At 49.3% G+C, this 18,389-nt stretch overlaps 1 protein-coding gene across 1 annotated transcript in view; it reads left to right on the top strand.

Moving 5' to 3' along the window:
• CFAP77 (cilia and flagella associated protein 77) overlaps positions 1-18,267 on the top strand; it is a 66,607-nt gene extending 48,340 nt beyond the window's left edge. Inside the window, exons 4-7 of the mRNA XM_054393260.1 lie at positions 8,019-8,121; positions 9,012-9,017; positions 9,737-9,832; positions 18,199-18,267. Of these exons, the coding sequence (XP_054249235.1) occupies positions 8,019-8,121; positions 9,012-9,017; positions 9,737-9,832; positions 18,199-18,267 (274 nt within the window). The remainder of the gene's footprint in view (positions 1-8,018; positions 8,122-9,011; positions 9,018-9,736; positions 9,833-18,198) is intronic.
• The last annotated feature ends 122 nt before the right edge of the window (positions 18,268-18,389 follow it).

Genomic DNA, 18,389 nt, shown 5'->3' with positions numbered 1-18,389 from the left:
TGCAGCAAACTCACCTCTCTAAAGCATTTCACCACCACAGTCTCCCTTCAAACTGGTACAGTTGGCCAAGGACCAGTTGTCCAGCACCAACTCTTCCCTTTGTATCATTTACAATGGTCCTAGAGCTCCACTGACAATTGTCTCACTGGCCTTTAGCAGCTTAGCTCTTACCTTGGCCATGCCTGGAGCTTCCTGGCTTAGCTGACTGCTCTGTCCTTATCTTTCACCTTCCCTGGGAAAGGAGGTTTCAGTGCTCATGCCTTCTGCTCTGAAAGTGGCCTTTCCACCCAAAGGATCCCTGAAGCTTGTCCACAAGCAGAAAAAAAGGTGCTGAGATATTCCCAGCATCTCTTTGCCAAAGTGTAGGTTTGTTTTGGAGACATTTAAAGAGCAGTTCAGGTCACTAATACATGGCCCTGGGGAAAAACAAAAGCTACTCCAGCACCTGGAATACTGGGGTCAGTTTTGGGCCCCTCAGTCCAAGAAGGGCATTGAGGGGCTGGAGCATGTCCAGAGAAGGGAAAAACTGGTGAAGGGTCTGGAGAACAGGGCTGGGGTTGCTTAGTCTGAAGAAAAGGGGGCTGAAGGAAGACCTCATTGCTCCCTGAAAGGAGGTTGGAGTGAGGTGGGGTTGGTCTCTTCTCCCTAGTATCAGGTGATAGAAAGAGAGGAAATGGCCTGAAGTTGTGCCAGGGGAGGCTTAGGTTGGACATTAAGAAAAATTCCTTCACTGAAAGAGGGGTCAGGGCTTGGAACAGGCAGCCCAGGGAGGTGGTGGAGTCACCATCCTGGAGAAAGGTGAAGGTTACAGCAAGCCCACATCTACTCACTGGAAGCCAAACAAAGAGAGGATGCAAAGCCACAAAGATCCAAAAAGATTGGGGCAAACAAAAGCTGTAGGAAATATAGCTGAGCTCTGACAAAACAGAATGGAAAGACAGGACACAGTGGCTGCCATCACTGTCAGGCTGAAGGCACCAGAAAAAAAAATGCAAGAGTTAGAAAAGATAACTCCACCAGCTCAGGTAATTACACATCCCATCCAGTCCCACCATGAAAGGCCGCCTCTGCCACCAGCCTCACACTGCTAAGAGAAGAATTTCTATTTCAAGAATAATTCCCTTCAACTGGAGACATTCCAGGCTGGGTACCTGTTCCCATCACTGTGCGAACATCAGCTGCTGCTGAGCTCCCAGCTACACCTGCCTGGATCCTGCTGCCACATGCCTGGCCAGAAAGACCTCCTCACAAATCCCTGAATGCACCACAAAGGTGCAGGTTCTGCTTTGGTGTGGCTACCTACTGGAGTTCTAACAGTTGTTGACTAGTTCAGGCTCCTGGCTTAAGAGAAAACAATCCAAGGTGGTCAAGAAACCTGTGGACATGACTTTTGGGGACATGGTTTAATGGCCATGGTGGTATTGGGTTGATGGTTGACTCAATGATCTTAGAGGTCTTCTACTTCAGGCTCTTGGCTTAAGAGAAAGCAGTTCAAGGTGGTCAAGAAATGTGTGGCCATGGCACTTTGGGACGTGGTTTAATGGTCATGGTTGAAGGTTGAACTTGGTGATCTTGGAGACCTTTTCCAAACAAAACAATTCTATGGTTCTAGGAAAATAAACCATGGTCTGCAGAGCATTCAGGTCCTGCACATCAGTCACAGAGCTGAGATTTATCAACCTAAGCCCACCATGGCCATCAAACCATAACCTTCAATTAAAGTCAACCAAAAGGTATCTCCAACCCCCCCCTCAAAAAAAAAAAAAAAAAAAAAAAAAAAAAGACACCAACAAAAACAACCCAGCCTGACTTTAATGCCCAAATCCCAGCTTGTAAAGGCAGTGATTTGATGGCTAAGAGCTGGTTTGGCATCTCCACTGCAAGACTGTCACAAGTAGACATCTCACTCCTGGCCTGGCAGGGAATAGTAAAGCAAATTGGTGCTGTTGCAGCCATGTATGCTCCTAAGCACAGCTATGAGCACCTGATAAATCTTGTAAAGTGCATGTTTACAATGGATTTTATTCTTTTTACTGTCCTCTACATACGAGCCCTCTGAGCAAAATAACAGATCCTCTGACACTTAGAAGCAGCCACTGCCCACAGTGAAAATCATTTATATTGTTATTTCCTCAGCCAAATTACAAGGGATTGTAAAAACAGCTTTGGAAAATTCAGGCCTTTGATAGCACAGCTCCTGCAGCTGCTGCATGGGTGGAAGATTCACTGTGTCAACAGAGAGTTTTACCAGCCCAAAGGCTGGGAGGGGGAGGATTAAAAAAAAAAAAAAAAAGACAAAAAAAAAAAACCAAACACACCTCCCCCCAAAAAATAAATAAAAAAAATTGGTCCCTGAGTGTTTTCTACCGATTTTTCTTTTGTTGTTTTCCTCAGTGGTTAATGGAAAGTGAGGACAAGTGGAGATCATTTAAAAATGATCTTTCAGGTCTCTCCATGGGTTTATTGCCAGGACCTATTTAGAGGACCATAAAGCTGTAAGAGGCCTCTAACTTCACCATACAGCCCCCGAGCTTTAGGAAAATGAAGAGCCTTTAGCTGGGCTCCTTGCTGGCTTTGCCGTCTCTCCACCCCCGACAAGCAGCCGCTAATTGAATTCGCTCCCCCAAAAAGCCTTTTAACAAATTGTAAGTGACCTTTTAGACGAATTTCCGAGTCAAGAATCCACCACTAACTGCTCATCCCTCTTCTGCCATTCAGCCTTATGCAAAACCCACAAACAATTAAAAGAAATAAGGCTGAGCCCTGGGCCCTCTTTCCCAATTAGCTGCAGGAGGCGATGCTGGGGAGGGTGGCTAAGTGCTTCAATTACCTCGGTCCTCCTCACTGCCCTTGTTAGAAGAGACAGGTCCACTGGCCAAAAGGGAACAATTAAGGCAAGGCAGAGCCAGGCAGTTTTGCAGGGGGATGCTGGGGCCGTGCTGGCTCTCACACAAGGGCCAGAGCTGTAATCATACCCCAGGTTCCTGCTGGGCTACACAGAGACAAATTAATGGTAGATAGATTGCTAGCTCCAGCCCATCGGTAAGGAGGGAGGGAGGGAGGTGCCAGAGCAGCACAAGGAGATGCAATCAGAGTTTTTCTGGGCTACCAGCTCCCTTCCAGGACAGAAGGACCTGAACATAAGGGCCTGTGGTGACAGGACAAGGGGCAATGGTTTGAAACTAGAGCAGGGTAGATTAAGATTGGGTATTAGGAAGAAGTTCTTTCCTGTGAGGGTGATGAGACACTGGAACAGGTTGTGGACATCTCTCATCCCTGGAAGTGTTTAAGACTAGGCTGGATGAGGCTTAGAGCAACCTGGGCTGTGGGAAGGGTTGGAACTAGATGATCTTTAAGGTCCCTTCCAACTCAAGCCATTCTATGATTAATGTCCTGTTGCTGCCTGCCTTGGTGGCAACTCAATGTCCCAAGCCAGATCACTGACCCCAGCTTGTGCTTTATGTGCTGAAGATAATCTCCCCACTCCAGAGATGCTGGAGACCAAACTGATTCCCAAGAAGCTGATGCCAGCCAGTTTCAACCGCTCTGGTCATGAGCCAGGGGAAGATCTCAGCATGGACCTGCATATCACAAGACAATTCCCATCATAAAGTACACCAGAGAGGAATACAAAGGTGATGGCCCCTGCAGCTGTCTCCTCTAAGGACCCCAAAACCAGATCCTGGCTGTGCAGCAGAAGCTCATCATCTCAGGTGGAAGGGCACCAGCAAAGACTAAACCCCACTGAAACCTCATTGACCTTTCAAGAAGCAGTGAAATGTTCAGGATAAACAACAGAGTTCTGATATCAGGACTGCAAAATAGTTCCATTATCTGATTTATCTGTTGCAGAACATTCATGCAGGGCCAGGTCCTGCTGCCACAAAGCTGCTGCTGAAATCAGACCAGGGCTGGGTTTTCTTGTGCAACCCAAAGAGCTGTGCAGCCACGTGGGGAACCAATGCCTGAGCAAGTGTCCCCTGCTCCACTCCCCCCATCACAGCCATCCTGAGCAGCAGTAGGAAGGATGCTCTGGTTACCAGAGAGCCAGCAAGAAAATAAACCCAAGGGCTGGAGTTGCTGTTAAAATATTTACAAGGAATGTTTTGAATGAGACAAGAAACAGGCAATCAGAAGTCAAGTTTTGCAGCACAACTTTGCACACTTCAAAGCCAGTGCAAAGCCCCTTCCTGAGCCTCTTTGCATCCACTTTTGCCAAGAACCTTTTTTATATTCCTCTTTCTTTTTGGTGCAGCTGATGTCTAAAACCTTTGAAAAGAAGTTTGAGGGGAGCCTGACAACCTCAAAACCTCAAGAGCAGCGTGGCATTGACGGGTACCTCTCCCTCAGCTGAGCATTATGGACAGATTTTAATTTCATTTTAACAAAACAGCTGTCTCCAGTGGAAGAAGCATCAAGAGCTAAATGAGGACCCATCTTGAGCTGAATCAACGTTGAACAGACCTCAGCTCTGTCATTGATTTTCCAGGAAGGAAAAAAAAAAAACTGCCTCTGGCTACTAAACCAAATTAGTAGTCACTGATGACCAATTATTTTGCCCCACTGTGAAGGGAGAGGAGTACTAAAATTCCAGTTTGTCAGACCCAAGGCTCCCTTCTCAAACACCTTTCCACGAGCCTGTAACCAAAAGCCTCCCCCCTCAGACGCTTCTGATGCCTCTCCCCCGTTTTCGGCAACTCCTCTCCCTCCAAAGTTTTAATGAGCTGCTGGCTCTGACGAGGAGCTGCCAGAAAGGGAGCCCATCCCAAGCTGCTGGAGCAGTATTTGGCAGGGCACACATCACAGCTGTCAGAATTTATACACACCAAAAAAAAAAAAAGAAGAAGAAGAAGAAGGTGTCAGCCTAATGTTTGCAAATGATAATTACCATTTCTCTTGCACGTCCCTGGTGCCTTCATTTCAGATAAATCCCAGCTCTGAGGTATCAGCTGCAAAAGCACTGAAGGCTCATGCTGAATAAAATAGATTTAACTGGTTTGTAGCTCATTTAAGGCCTACACTGGTTTATTTTAATATTGTTAATACTTTATTATACTTATTTTTTTAAGGCTGTTTTGGCAGCCAAACATCCTATTAGGAGGCTGCAGCTCCTTTTGCAGGGGCTCTCTGGCAGGCTGGCAGCACCACATTGTATAACCAAGTTAGCAGGAGCTTGTCACTGCAGTTGGAAAATAGGTCTGTACCCTGCCTCTTGAAAGTAAATTAGAGAGAGAGCCTATTAAAGAGACTGCTGGAGGGATAATAGTTCTGAAAGTGTGCACAGATAAATTCTAAAATATTTAGGAATTGTCAAGCACCAGAAGTGGCTCCAACTATTTGACTATAAAAGGAAGCAGCTGATTCTTTCATTAATATTTTTTCTTCTTCTTCTTCCACAATTATAAATAATTTGTCACATCCTATCAGAACTTCTTCCCCTTCCTTTTTCTGTGGCAGGGGCACTGGTGCCAAAACCAAGGAGATCTGAGCTCCTCTGGAGGAGGTGGATTTTAATCCCTGGGAAGTGTTATCAGTGGGTGCTTCCCCCACTCTCCCCACAGCAGCCACAGGCCATAAAGAACCAAATCCTCCCAGTTCAGGCACCTGGGCAGGGTGACAAAAGGAAGCAGAACACACAAATCCTTCGTTCCTGTCCCTAAGTAACACTAAGGCGAGAGGACCTCGTCCCAAAGGCCAGCTGCAAGTGAGTGCTTGTCACACCGCCAAGTGGCACCGAGACTGAGGCCAAAATTCCCCCCACCCACCCCACCCAGGACAGAGTTTGACCTGCAGGGAAAAAGCCACCTCGCTGAAACGCCTCCTGCGACCTTAGGTGGGGAAGTGTCACCTGATATCCCCTGCTCCTCCTCCCTGTTTCCCTCAAAGGGGGCAGGAAAAGCCAGGAGAAGCCTCACGTCCTAGAGCCCCAGCAGAGCTCAGATCCACAGCTCGGCACAGGAGCCGTTCCCACCCATTTCAGAGGCAGTTCATGCGTGCAGCATCCCAGGCATGGGTCTGTATTTTGCTGGTTCAGGACTTAAATGCGATTAATCACACGGCAGGGAAGGATCTCTGAAGAGCATCAACCCAAACGTGTCCTTTCAAGCATTTACTTACAAGCCAGCTGTGGACTAATCAGTCACCAACTGCCTGGGCCACTGGAGATGGGAAAAGTCACCTCCATAGAGATGTGAAAACACATTCAGCTACCACAATTAAGAACTACTCAAGCACCACACACAAAGGCTCTGTGTTTTCCTGCATCCCTCCCTGCTACTCCTGCACACCAGGAAAGCTCTTGCCTTGGAGAGCAAAGGGCCAGGCCAAGGAAATGAGCCCATGTGCAAGGCTGGCAGGAGCACATGGTGAGGAACATCACAATGCAAAGAGACTGGAAACCCATGAGCACAATCAGCCACTTGACTACAGCTTTCCACCTCTTATCCTCTCAGAATCTTTTTTTTCCAGCTCTGATCAGTATCAAATGCCAAACTGGAAGGGAAGGAGGGGAGAGAAAAGGGCACAACAAAGGGTAAAGGTCAGGGTGGCGCTGAGCACCAAGGCTGTGGAGCAGCAGAGCTGATTTGTAAGCCAAGCTCTGCAAAGCCCTGCAGCCTGTGATCTATGGAAGAGGAAGGATGTCTCCTCTGATATGAATGCCCCCTCGGGATGGATATTGCTGGCTTGCACATCTAGTATCATTAGAAAACACCACCATAGATTAGGCTGGTTTGAAGCATGTGGTGTGCAATAATTAAGTAATAAAAGTCACCACGGGGGTGAAGGAACAAGAAGCAGAAGAGTTACTATTTGCATACAAGCTCCCAGGGCCCTCCCTGATCATCAGAGGTTCTCCAGACTGCTAAAAACGTGGTTGCTACCCAGTTTGGACACACTCCTGCCAAAAGCCACCAAGCACCAGCTCACCCTGTGACACAGACTGCATGAAACAACCTTCTGGTGGAGCTGGTGGCCCAGAAGTAGTCCAGCAGTCATCCCAGAGTCCCAGTACCCTGCTGTTGGTCCAGACAGGCAGGGAAAGTTCTGCCTTTGTTATGGAGCTGCAGCTGAAGGCAGTGCCTACAGGTGGGAGCAGAGCAGGGGGTGATGGTTCCACACATTGCTTGCTGCTGAGATGGGAAAAGACCCTCCTGAGCAAGATGTGCATGGACAAGGACCAATAAAACTTGAGGTCAAGGTTATCCATCACCCTCAAGTGTTTGCTTCAGGGCAGGGAGGGCAGCAGGGCCATAGCAGTAAGTGATGTGCTATCCCCAAGGCCAGAACTCTGCTGCTGCTTTCACTGCCAGGTCTGCCTCCCTGATGAAGCTAGAGCATCCTCACTTGCAAGGAGCAAGGCTCAACACTTGCAGGCTAGAGCTCTACTACAAGCTGGGCAATTTCATGCCAGCTCAGAGCAGCTCAAGAGGAGCTGGCCAACAAACAACTGCTTTGAATTTTTACTGTTCTCCTGTACTCTGTAGCTCCTCTGCCTCCTCCTGGCCAGGATGCTCCCTGGTACCCTGTTTCAAGGAGCAAACCTATCTGGTTTTCCTCTGTGTTCCAGAGTAGCAGCACAAAAGCTCAGCTTTCTTCTTCTGGGCCTTGTCCCATTCAGGGCTTTCATAACACACCATCAGGTACCAACTGGGAAGTGCTCTCCTGGAGCCATAGCACAGCCCAAGGTTGAGTTATAATCTTTGGTGCTCCATGGTCCTCCCTCTGCTTGAGCAGAGGTGGTGATATGGACTCTGTGAAAGGTTGTGCAAAGACAGAAGTTGTGCCTGCTCTGGAGGATGTCCTAACAGAACTGTGCACCAGGTTCCCCCCAGCATGTGCAGGCTGTGGTGTATCAACTGCAAATGAACCTTTCTAGCAGAGGAAGCCTTTCCCAGTGAGGAGGTTTATTCATGCTCTCAGCAGCCACACTTTCCAGGAGCAGAGATACAAATCAGCATGGGGAGGCAGACAGCTGTTAGCCCTGGAGATCATATTGTTCTCTTTCCAATGTTTTCCAGGCCTTCTACTCCCATTTTTGACCTCCTCCAACACAAATACAAGGAGCTGTGGATGGAACAGCAGAGAGCCCTGACAGTAGCCCAGCGAGTGGCAAAGAAAAAGGTGATCACACCCCAGCAGAGCTTTCCCTTGCTGTGCACACCACTGCTAGCAGGCAGAACCCCCCTGCTGTCCTATCTCACCATGGATGGGCTCCTCCCTCCCAGCCATGGGGAAAGCTTTTTGCTGGGAAAACTTCCTCCCTGACTGTTAGGATGCTGGGTTTCACCAGCCAAGATGAGCCTCCTCCCACCCAAGATGGGTCTGGGTTCAGCCAGCAGCTCTGGCAGTGAACCCCAGATGTGAAATCACAGCACCAAAGATAAAAGGGAGGGTGAGGTCTTGTTAAAGTCTTTTTCTATCTGAAAATATAAACAGAAGCTGAGAAAGCTCTCCAAGGCAGTAGTGCTTTGGCCAAGGCCTTTCAAAGGCTTGGACACCAGTCCCACAGAGACACCTTTCTAGCAACCATCAAGGATCTGTCCTCATCAGGATGCCTCTAGTCATGAGGTGCCCACACAAACTCATAGTAGCAATTCAAATGGAGGCTCTGGGTCTTTTTTTTTTAATGTCATCACTACAGTAAAACACAAAGAATTCAGGTTTAGATTATCTTGGGTGCCATCCTCACCCCAGGAGCTCTGCAGACTGTCCACTGGACAGCATTAGCTCTCCTCAGGTTACCTCTGAGAGTGGGTAGAGTCATGGATTCATGACATTTTGGAGTCAGAGAGTCATGGAATCACAGAATCATGGAATTGCTTGAGTTGGAAAGGACCTTAGAGATCATCCAGCCAGCCAACAAACATTCAAAGAATCATCCCCAGCCCTGCTCCTGGCATGGTGTGGTTGATACCAGCACCCTCAGCAGTTGTTAGTGTTCAGCACCCCAGTACTGCAATAACATTTAAAAGCAGCCAATGACTGTTTTATTAGTTAATGGCTCAAAGAAGAGTCGAGTTAATATGGTAATGACCACTTTCAATGGGCTTGCTGCCATCACAAACGATGCTTTATGGTTGGAGTGCAAGAATAGAGTGGTCTTAATTAGCAGCTACTTTATGAATACACAAGCCTAGGGTGTTGGAAAGTGCATCCCCACCTTATCTGTTAATGACTGATGGCTTTAATCATTAAATTCCCTCCAGCAAGTTCCCAAAGCCTGCAGACACCCATTCCTGCCAGCAGCACAAACCTACATCCTGGAGCACAGAGCAGAGATTCCTCAGGATTTCCCACAGGGGGCCAAACCATCCCACAGGGGACCTGCACTGCCTTTGCTGGAACTATCAAGATCTCTAAGCTGCAATTCATCAGGAGAGCAACACACATCAGACAGTCAGGAAAACTTTCCCCCACGGTGGGGGTGATGGAAATGACTTTTCCAGCTAGTGCCAACCCTTTGCTTGGCAGGGCTTCCTGCAGCAGTAGTCATGTCCCTGGGATGCTGCTAAAGCAGACCCTGAGAGCTGGCAGCTGCTCCTGGGTGGTGTTTTGCTCTCCTCAGTGTGTTTTGATAGCAGCATTAGATTCATGGGCACGAAAAACTACCCAGATCAGCCACTTGTGATCATCAGTCCACAGTGACCTTTAGCCTTGTTCCAGCCCAGTGTGACAGCAGCCTGAGGCAGTCTCTGGGCAGCCCTTCCAGCCCTTTCCTTTTCGCTTTTGGTTACAGAAAGACAAAGTACGTGAGACCCGCACCACGCTGCTGAGGAGGGAGCCAGAGCCTGCAAAGGAGGAGTCCTTCTGGCACCTGCCCCGTTTGGAGAAGGTAGGGAGCACCTGGCTGGACTCAAGTACATCACCTAACCTTGCCCACACCCTTAGAACACAAGGAAGGTAGACACAAGGATCTGAACTTGGAGCTCCATGAGACCCACACCTCAAAAACGGTCCTGCTGTGGATGAGTTCAGCCATCAACTCCTTTGGGACCTCAGTGTGGGATGTTTTGCAGCCATAAGCCCTGGCAGAGAGGCAGCAGCTGCCCAGATAAGAGCTTAATGACTTCTTTTCTAACTTGTGTGCACTTCAGGAGCTCAGGAGATGATGAGCATCTTTTTTATATCTCCTTGTTAGCAGGGGGGTGGCCTTTGCTCTCCACTGGTAGCCCCACAACTACCCTACTCAAACCTGCATCTTGGCAGCCTGGTATTTTGTCACCTCACACCATAACCAATTCAAACCATGCCAGAGGTTTCAAGAACCATTTCCACCCCAAAATTTAGAACTTTCAGGTTCTATCAGGTGATAGGACAAGAAGAAATATCCTGAAGTTTCGCCAGGGGAGGGTTAGGCTGGAGATTAGGAACAATTTCTTTGCTGCAAGAGAGGTCAGGGATTGGAACAGGCTGCCCAGGGAGGTGGTAGAGTCTCCACCCCTGGAGGTGTTCAAGAAATCTGTGGCCATGGCACTTTAGGACATAGTTTAATGGCCAGAGTGGTGCTGGGTTGAAAGTTGGACTCAATCTTGGAGGTCTTCTCCAACCAAAACAATTCTATGACTCTTTCCAGAAAGCCTACATTCTTGAGATGTTGCTGACCTACCTGGCTGATAATATTCACCCTGGAACAGAGCATAGAGCCTAGGCAGGCTCCAGATGGGTCCTCCTTAACTGATCCAAAAAATAGACAAGGTGAAGATCTCTTGTTCTAGCAATGAGATCTAAACATCTCCCTGAATTCATCCACACATCCTGCTGTGCTCTGGGACACTTGCTTGAATTCTGACAGCTTTGTTTGGGATGTAAATTGCAGGGAAACATCAAGCAAAGAGCTAGGGGCTGTCTTAGGAAGGAAGGGAAAGGAGTTGGGCATGCAGCATGGAGAGGAGACACCAGAAAGCCTGCAAGCACTGCAACCCTGCAGGGAGTTTGCATGGCCAAAAGCATATCTGGCACCCAGGAAGTTCTACCCCAACATGAGGAAAAACTTCTTTGATGTGAGGGTGCTGGAGCCCTGGAGCAGGCTTCCCAGAGAGGTTGTGGAGTCTCCTTCTCTGGAGAGTTTTAAGCCTTGTCTGGATGTGTTCTTGTGTGACCTGCCCTGACTGATCCTGCTCTGGCCGCAGGATTGGATCTCCAGAGGTCCCTTCCAAGCCCTACCATTCAGTGATTCTCTGATTGATAGAACCCACTGCAAAGAGCCTCTCAGCCCTCCACCCCAGCCCTTGTTCTGATGGGTTGGGATTTTTTTTCCCCCCCACGCTGTTGATTTTTAACCATGGTTTAAACCAAAGACAAAATCTTGCGACTTCCTGAAGCTAATTTGGTTGTACAAGTTGGAGAGTTTTGACCAAGAAATGTTTTCTGCACCACCTTGATGTATTCCTCTCCTGCCCTGCCTAGGACTGTCCGATTAGCATATGCCAGTAATCATTTATCCCTGCTGCCTGTCAGCACAGAGCTGCTGCTGCGGCGGCTGGTGTCAGGCAGGGAACATGACCGATCGCTGTTAAACAGCTTGTGGAAGTCACACGAGATACTGGGGCAAGCCTCCTCTTTGCAGCTCCTCTCACCCCAGACCTTGCCATCACTATTCATTTTTCAGCCTGTGTTTTGCTTCCTGCTTTCCCTCACCTTTCATCCACGACTGTGCTTGGGTTCCTCCCGCAGCCATGGCTCTCAAACCTCCCCAAGTCTTTTCTTCTCCTCTTTCTGCCTTCCCTCTTCTTCCCTTCCTTCCCATGAGCAGCATCCAGGAAGGAGGGACAAGGGACAGTAAAGATCATCCAGTTTCAACCCCTGTGCCATGGGCAGGGACATCTCCAACCAGCCCAGCTTGCTCAAGGCCTCATCCCACCTGGCCTTGCACACCTCCAGGGAGGTGGCATCCACAACCTCCCTGGGCAACCAGTTCCAGTGTCTCAGCACCCTCACTGCACAGAATTTCTTCCTCATCTCCAATCTAAATCCACCTTCTTCCAACTTAAACCCATTCCCTCCATGCATCTTTTCAACACCTCCAGGGACAGCAGGTTGGCTTCCTGCTGGGTCAGTGACTTTGCCTCTTCCAAGGCTGGCAACTTCACCTCCTCCAGGGTCGGCAACTCTGCTTACTGGCCCAAAGAAGAGGAGGAAACAACACTAAAAAAGATGAATTCAGCAAGTTTGGACACCACTTTTGTCACTGTTTGCTGCCTTCCCCAGCAGATGAAACGAGCTGCGATATGAATAAGCGATAAGCAATTGACGAGCAACTGCTCAGGTACCTTTGGCAAAAGACTTAATTTGCAACCTGGCACAAAAATCAAAGGCTCTGTCAACGCCTGAGCATCTCCCCACATCCTCCTTGCACTACCTGGGAAAGCTCTGTCAGGTAAAATTTCCACTGAAAGTAATTAGAGGAATCCCCACTGGATGGGGAAAGAGAAGTAAATAAATAAATAAACCCAACAAGAAACTTTGCCGGAAAATTCTGGGCTCCTGAATTTGATTCTCACCAGGGATCTGATTATCTGCTGGCAGCCTGATCCTTCATCAGAATTAACAGTTGAGGTTTAGCACACAGGAACAGGAATGTTCTGTATTTTTTTTTTAATGCCTTACCTCTATTTTTATTTCTTTTCTTTTTTTTTTTTTTTGTCTGAGAAGCTGAACTGACAACACAGCTCCTGTAGTGCTGTTGGCTTGTCAGGAAAGCCAAAAAATCTCTGCTGAAATAACCTTCTACATGTTGATTTCCTACCATCCCAAAGGTTTAACTTGCTCATGGAAGAATCATTGAATTGTTTTGGTTGGCAAAGGCCTCCAAGATCAAGTCCAACACTCAACCCAACACCACCATGGCCACTAAACCATGGTCCCTAGTGCCATGGCCCCAGGTTTCTTGAACATCTTCAGGGATGGGGACTCCACCACCTCTCTGGGCAGCCTGTTCCAATCCCTGACCACTCTTGCAGCAAAGAAATTGTTCCCATTTTCCAACCTAACCCTCCCCTGGTACAATTTGAGGCCATTTCCTCTCCTTCTATCACCTGATACTAGGGAGATGAGACCAACACCCACCTGGCTTCAACCTCCTTTCAGGGAGCTGCAGAGAGCAATGAGGTCTCCTCTCAGCCTCCTTTTTCTCCTCCAGACTAAACACCCCCAGCTCCCTCAGCTGCTCCTCACCAGACCTGTTCCCCAGACCCTTCCCCAGCTTTGTTGCTCTTCTCTGGACATGCTCCAGCTCCTCAGTGTCCTGAGGGACCCAAAACTGACCCCAGTATTCTAGGTGTGGCCTCACCAGTACATCCAAGCCCTGGTGTCCAAAGGCAGCACAAGAAACGAGTGATAGCCAGTGTCCCCTGTTCTGGAGATATTCACCCATGAAGGGACAGATCTGGGGTGTTTGGAGCCCCACAGAGTAACATCACTCATGCTGTGCTGGGTCACAGGTGGGCACCTGCCACTGCTACCTACAGCTTCATACATAAGTCCACAGAACTGCATATTAAATGGACTTGGGGTTTCTTTCATGGACCTGTTCTGCCTTCTGCAGAGATGCTGTTCACCAAGACACACCTTAATTTGAAGTAAAACTCTTGCTTGGCATGCAAAGGCTCAGGATTCAAATCTCAGAGACACATCAGCAGGGAGGTTGGACTAGGTGACCCCCAGAGGTCCCTTTCAACCCTCACCAATCTATGGTTCTATGAAGTCAGCACGAAAGCTGCCAGCTCTGGGACTGACTTCAGGACACCTGACATGGTGGGGACACACTAGGTTACATCTCCAGTGGGTCAATTCTCCTTCATTCTCACTATTACAGCCCAGATCAAGTGGCAGTGGTCCCCAGTGACAGGACAAGACATAATGGGCATCAACTTGAGCATAGGAAGTTCCATCTAAACCGGAGAAGGAACTTCTTTACTTTGAGGGTGGCAGAGCACTGGAGCAGGCTGCCCAGAGAGGTGGTGGAGTCTGTCTCTGGAGACCTTCAAGGCCTGTCTGGATGTATCCTTCCATCTCTCTTCCCACCTGCCATTATTCTCTATCCTCCCAACTCCCTCTCCCTTGTTTCCTCTTTCTCCCACCAAGTTCCTCCTCCCCTACAACAGAGGCAGCTCTCTGAAGCCCTCCCCTCTTGGAGGTCCTGCCTCTGCCATCCCTGCTCCTTGGAGACTTTCAAAACCTGTCTGGACATTGTGATCCTGGGCAACCTGCTATAGGTGACCCTGCTCTGGCAGGGGGTTTGGACTTGATCTTCAGAGATCACTTCCAACCCCTACCCTTCTGTGATCCTGTGCTTCTCAGAATTAGAAAAACTGAGGTGATAGACACCAACCCCATTTATTAAACCAGCTAAAGACATGCCTGGCAGCAACATCCATTTAACATCCAGTTAAAGCCATGACTGGTAGGAAAAGCCCCAGGAATTGCAACCCTCATCATCCAGCAGGCACCTCAGAGTGCAGCTCATCTTGGCCAGGGTAATGTCTGTTTTAAAAGCACCTGTGCCTCTCTCTCCCCAACTTGTCATGCCATTTGTTGACAACCCTATTGAAAGCCACTCTCAGCACGGCTCTGAAGGATCTTTCAGCACCTCTTTCTCTTTCCTAGACAGTTTTTGAAGGGGAGGAGGGAAAGAAAAAAGTAATAAGAAAAAAAAATAATAAGAATAAAAAAAGAAAACCAAACCCAAGCCATCAATACAGGGGGAAAAAGGCATCAGCAGCCAACACGGGCTGATGAAGCAGCTCACCTGGGCCCCCCAGCACACCGCCTCCAATTAAATCAAAATGGTTTGTTTTTAATGGTCTTTTACACTGACAAGTGGGCTATCATTCCAGGCCTAGAGAGCTGTCAGGGAGCCGAGGCAAATCCTCCGTTGATAATGCCCAATGCTTCCAATTAGGAGCCGAGGCCGCTCCTGGCGCACTAACGATTCCCCAGCCTCCCCCAAGGCCCCTTCGGCGTCGGCTTGGTTCATCTTCGCCCTTCCTCCGCCGCAAATTACTGACACAAAACGGAGGCGCCCCGGTGCCTCCTTCCCCACGCCGGGCCCCGGCCCTGTTGGATTTAATGAGGCGATGGAAGTTGGGTGTTTTTTTTTTTTCGTGTGTGTGTGTGTGGATCTTTCGCTAAATTCTTTTCTTGTTTGACAGCTGCTTGAGTGTTGACCTTATAAAAGATTTAGTGTTTCTCATTATTTTCTGTCAAGCTTTACAAGCCGTGGCTTCGCCGACATCATTTGCATCTCGATGCCAGCGAGCCCGGGAGCCGGCGTGGGGATGCTCCTTGAGACCTGCAGCCCTGGCTGCACCCTGCCCGGCTCTGGGGTTTATTCCCTCCTCCTCACCCGGAAAAATAGCTACAAACACGACACTGGGGTTTAGTCCATCCTCACCCCCGGAAAAAAACACCTACAGGCATGGCACTGGGGTTTAGTCCCTCCTCACCCCCTGGAAAAAAACACCTACAGGCATGGCACTGGGGTTTAGTCCCTCCTCACCCCCTGGAAAAAAACACCTACAGGCATGGCACTGGGGTTTAGTCCCTCCTCACCCCCTGGAAAAAAACACCTACAGGCACGGCACTGGGGTTTAGTCCCTCCTCACCCCCTGGAAAAAAACACCTACAGCCACAGCACTGGGGTTTAGTCCCTCCTCACCCCCTGGAAAACACACCTACAGCCACAGTACTGGGGTTTATTCCCTCCTCACCTCCTGGAAAAAACACCTACAGAAACAGCATTGGGGTTTGTTCCCTCCTCACCCCCTGGAAAAACACCTACAGACACAGCACTGGGGTTTGTTCCCTCCTCACCCCCTGGAAAAACACCTACAGACACAGCACTGGGGTTTGTTCCCTTCTCACCCCCTGGAAAAACACCTACAGACACAGCACCGGGGTTTAGTCCATCCTCACCTCCTGGCAAAAAAATACCCCAGCTGGGCTCCTAGGGGGAGGTTTGAGTTATCATGGATGGATAAAATGGTTTGTGATGGTTTGTAGGAGGTGTTGAGAAGGAGCCCATGAAAAGGCTGAAAAGCAGGTGAACAGCACCAGGCTCTCCTCCTGCCCTGGAAGGATCCAGGCTCTCAAGTACCCAGCAGCTACAGCACCCACACCCCAGCACCCACCTCAACAAGCCCATCAGCACTCACAAAACCTTGGTTGACCTCTGGGGTACCTGCTCAGATGCCACCAGGGGAGCTGTGCCTGCCCTGGACCAGCAAAGCCTTCCTGTCTCACACAGGAAATTTATTAGCTCCTCAGAACACACCTGCTTCTGCTCTCACCACTCAGGTGGTGCTACTAACACTTGAGAAGTGGTTGTTGACATGATCACAGCTGAGGAACCCAAATGAAAATTACCCCCAAATGTACTTTGAAGAGTGGTGAGGGGGTTTCAATGCCCCTCTAATTCTTTGAAGCAAGTTCTGACATTACAAATCCCAGCTGCAAGTGTCCTGCAGGGTTTAGTCTGTCAGTAACAAATGCAATGAACAAGAGCAGAACATAGCTTCTGATCAGCAGCTGAAACCCACTGCAGCTCCATCACCCTGCAAGGAAAGCCACCAAGGTAGTGCCTCCAAACTCTAGTCCTCTCCTGCTACAGCCAATGCTCCAAAACCAGAACTCAGCCAAAATCCTGGCACACAAAAACCTCAGAGCGATGCTAAAGATCATCAGCTGTCTCTGGAGGAGGTACCTTTTGGTTCTTCATTTAAAATATGAATTAGAAGAATCAGAGCAGAGGATTTATCACTGGCATTGACTCCTCAACACCAAGCTCCATCATAGGAAGACCTTTGACCCAAGGGCACCCTTATCTTGACTCTAATTACTGGCTCTTGTTAAGAGAGGGTTTCTCAGCCTTTAAACTAGCACTTGGCCCTGTCCTACACCTGGTGCTTCCCACTTACTCATGCTGAGGACAAAAGCTGGCATCCCTCAACTTTATCAAGGCTCTGCTAACTTCAATTACTGCCAGTTGTGACAGTAGGACATTTCTCACCAAGCTGCTGTTTGCTCCTCTGCAGCTTCAGCCCAAGCCCAGGCACAAATATCCCTCTGCTCAGTTCTCAGCACTGGTGAGCAAGGGCTGATGGGGAACATCAGAATGGAGAGGTTGGAAAGGACCTCTGGAGATCATCCAGTCCAACCTGCCTGCTAAAGCAGGGTTGCCCACAGCAGCTTGCCCAGGATCACAATGGCCAGGGGGGTTGGAAGTTCTCACACTGAAGAACTTTCAGATGGAACCTCCTGTGATCCAGGTCATGCCCATTGCCCCCAGCCACTGGGCACTACTGAGAAGAGTCTGGCTCCATCCTCTTGCCTCCCACTCTCTACCTCTTGCTGAGCATTGCTCAGATCCCCTCTGGGACTGCTCTTTAGGCTCACCAGCCCCAGGGCTCTCAGCCTTTCCTCCTCACAGAGATGCTCCAGGCCCCTCAGCATCCTTACAGCCTCCATGGGACTCTTCAAGAGGCACATTCAGGAGAAGCAGCTCAGCTGTCCCTTACCAGCAGGCACTGGGTTTTCCTAACAATTCCAGCTCTGAGGGAACAACTCCTCCATCTTCAATGGCAGGCTGAAATTAGCCCAGCTCAGGATTTTCCCTGCCAGCTCCAGGGGTTACTCACCTACTTTAGCAGCCCTTGGTCCTGCCTCCCACATCTTTTCCTGGTGCAGAGGGATTATGTCACTGCTGCTGCTCCTGTAAAAGCCCAATCAGCCAGAAACAACTGTCTGGAGTTAAAGATTCAGATGCCTATTTAAGCACCAGAATACCTTTCCCTGGATCAAGGCTTTGTTTGCATTGAGGAATGAGATCACTGCAAGCTTTCCAGGGCAGGGACTGCTGTGGCTTCACATGCAAACCCTGACACTCAGCCAGCCTGAGCAGGCAGGGGAAGCAGGAAGCAGCTCCATACACCCACACTAGGCAGATGGATGGCACAAGGATGGTGCTGGGGCAGGTAGAGCCCCTGGGCCCCTCTGGTAAGCCCATTCCATACATGAAGACATCCACACACATCTCCTGAAGTCAGTCAGAAAACGAGTCCTCATTTCAAGCAAGTTAAATGTTTAACTTCACCTGCAGCAACATCTCACAAACAGGCAAATCCCTGCAGGCTCTTCTCTGTGCTGCCACCCATTTTCTCCAGCTGCTTGTAACCACCCCTCTGTCTGCTCCTATCCTTGCAGGTTGGGCCTCATCTCAGCACTTTTCCAGTCCGTGATGCTCATAAAAAGGCAGCCAGTGCCTCCCACTGAGAGGTGATACGTTGTCCTCTTCCCCACAGCATCCAGGCAGTGAGGACCACAGCACTGTGCTGGGCACGACAGCCCCCAGACCCTGCAATGGCCACAGGCCATCACTCTGGGTTTCAATTGCC

The sequence above is a fragment of the Indicator indicator genome, chromosome 28, assembly GCF_027791375.1.
Source record: "Indicator indicator isolate 239-I01 chromosome 28, UM_Iind_1.1, whole genome shotgun sequence".
Classification (NCBI taxonomy): domain Eukaryota; kingdom Metazoa; phylum Chordata; class Aves; order Piciformes; family Indicatoridae; genus Indicator; species Indicator indicator.
The sequence above is the reverse complement of the archived record's forward strand: the minus strand, read 5'-3'. Positions and strand labels throughout refer to the sequence as shown.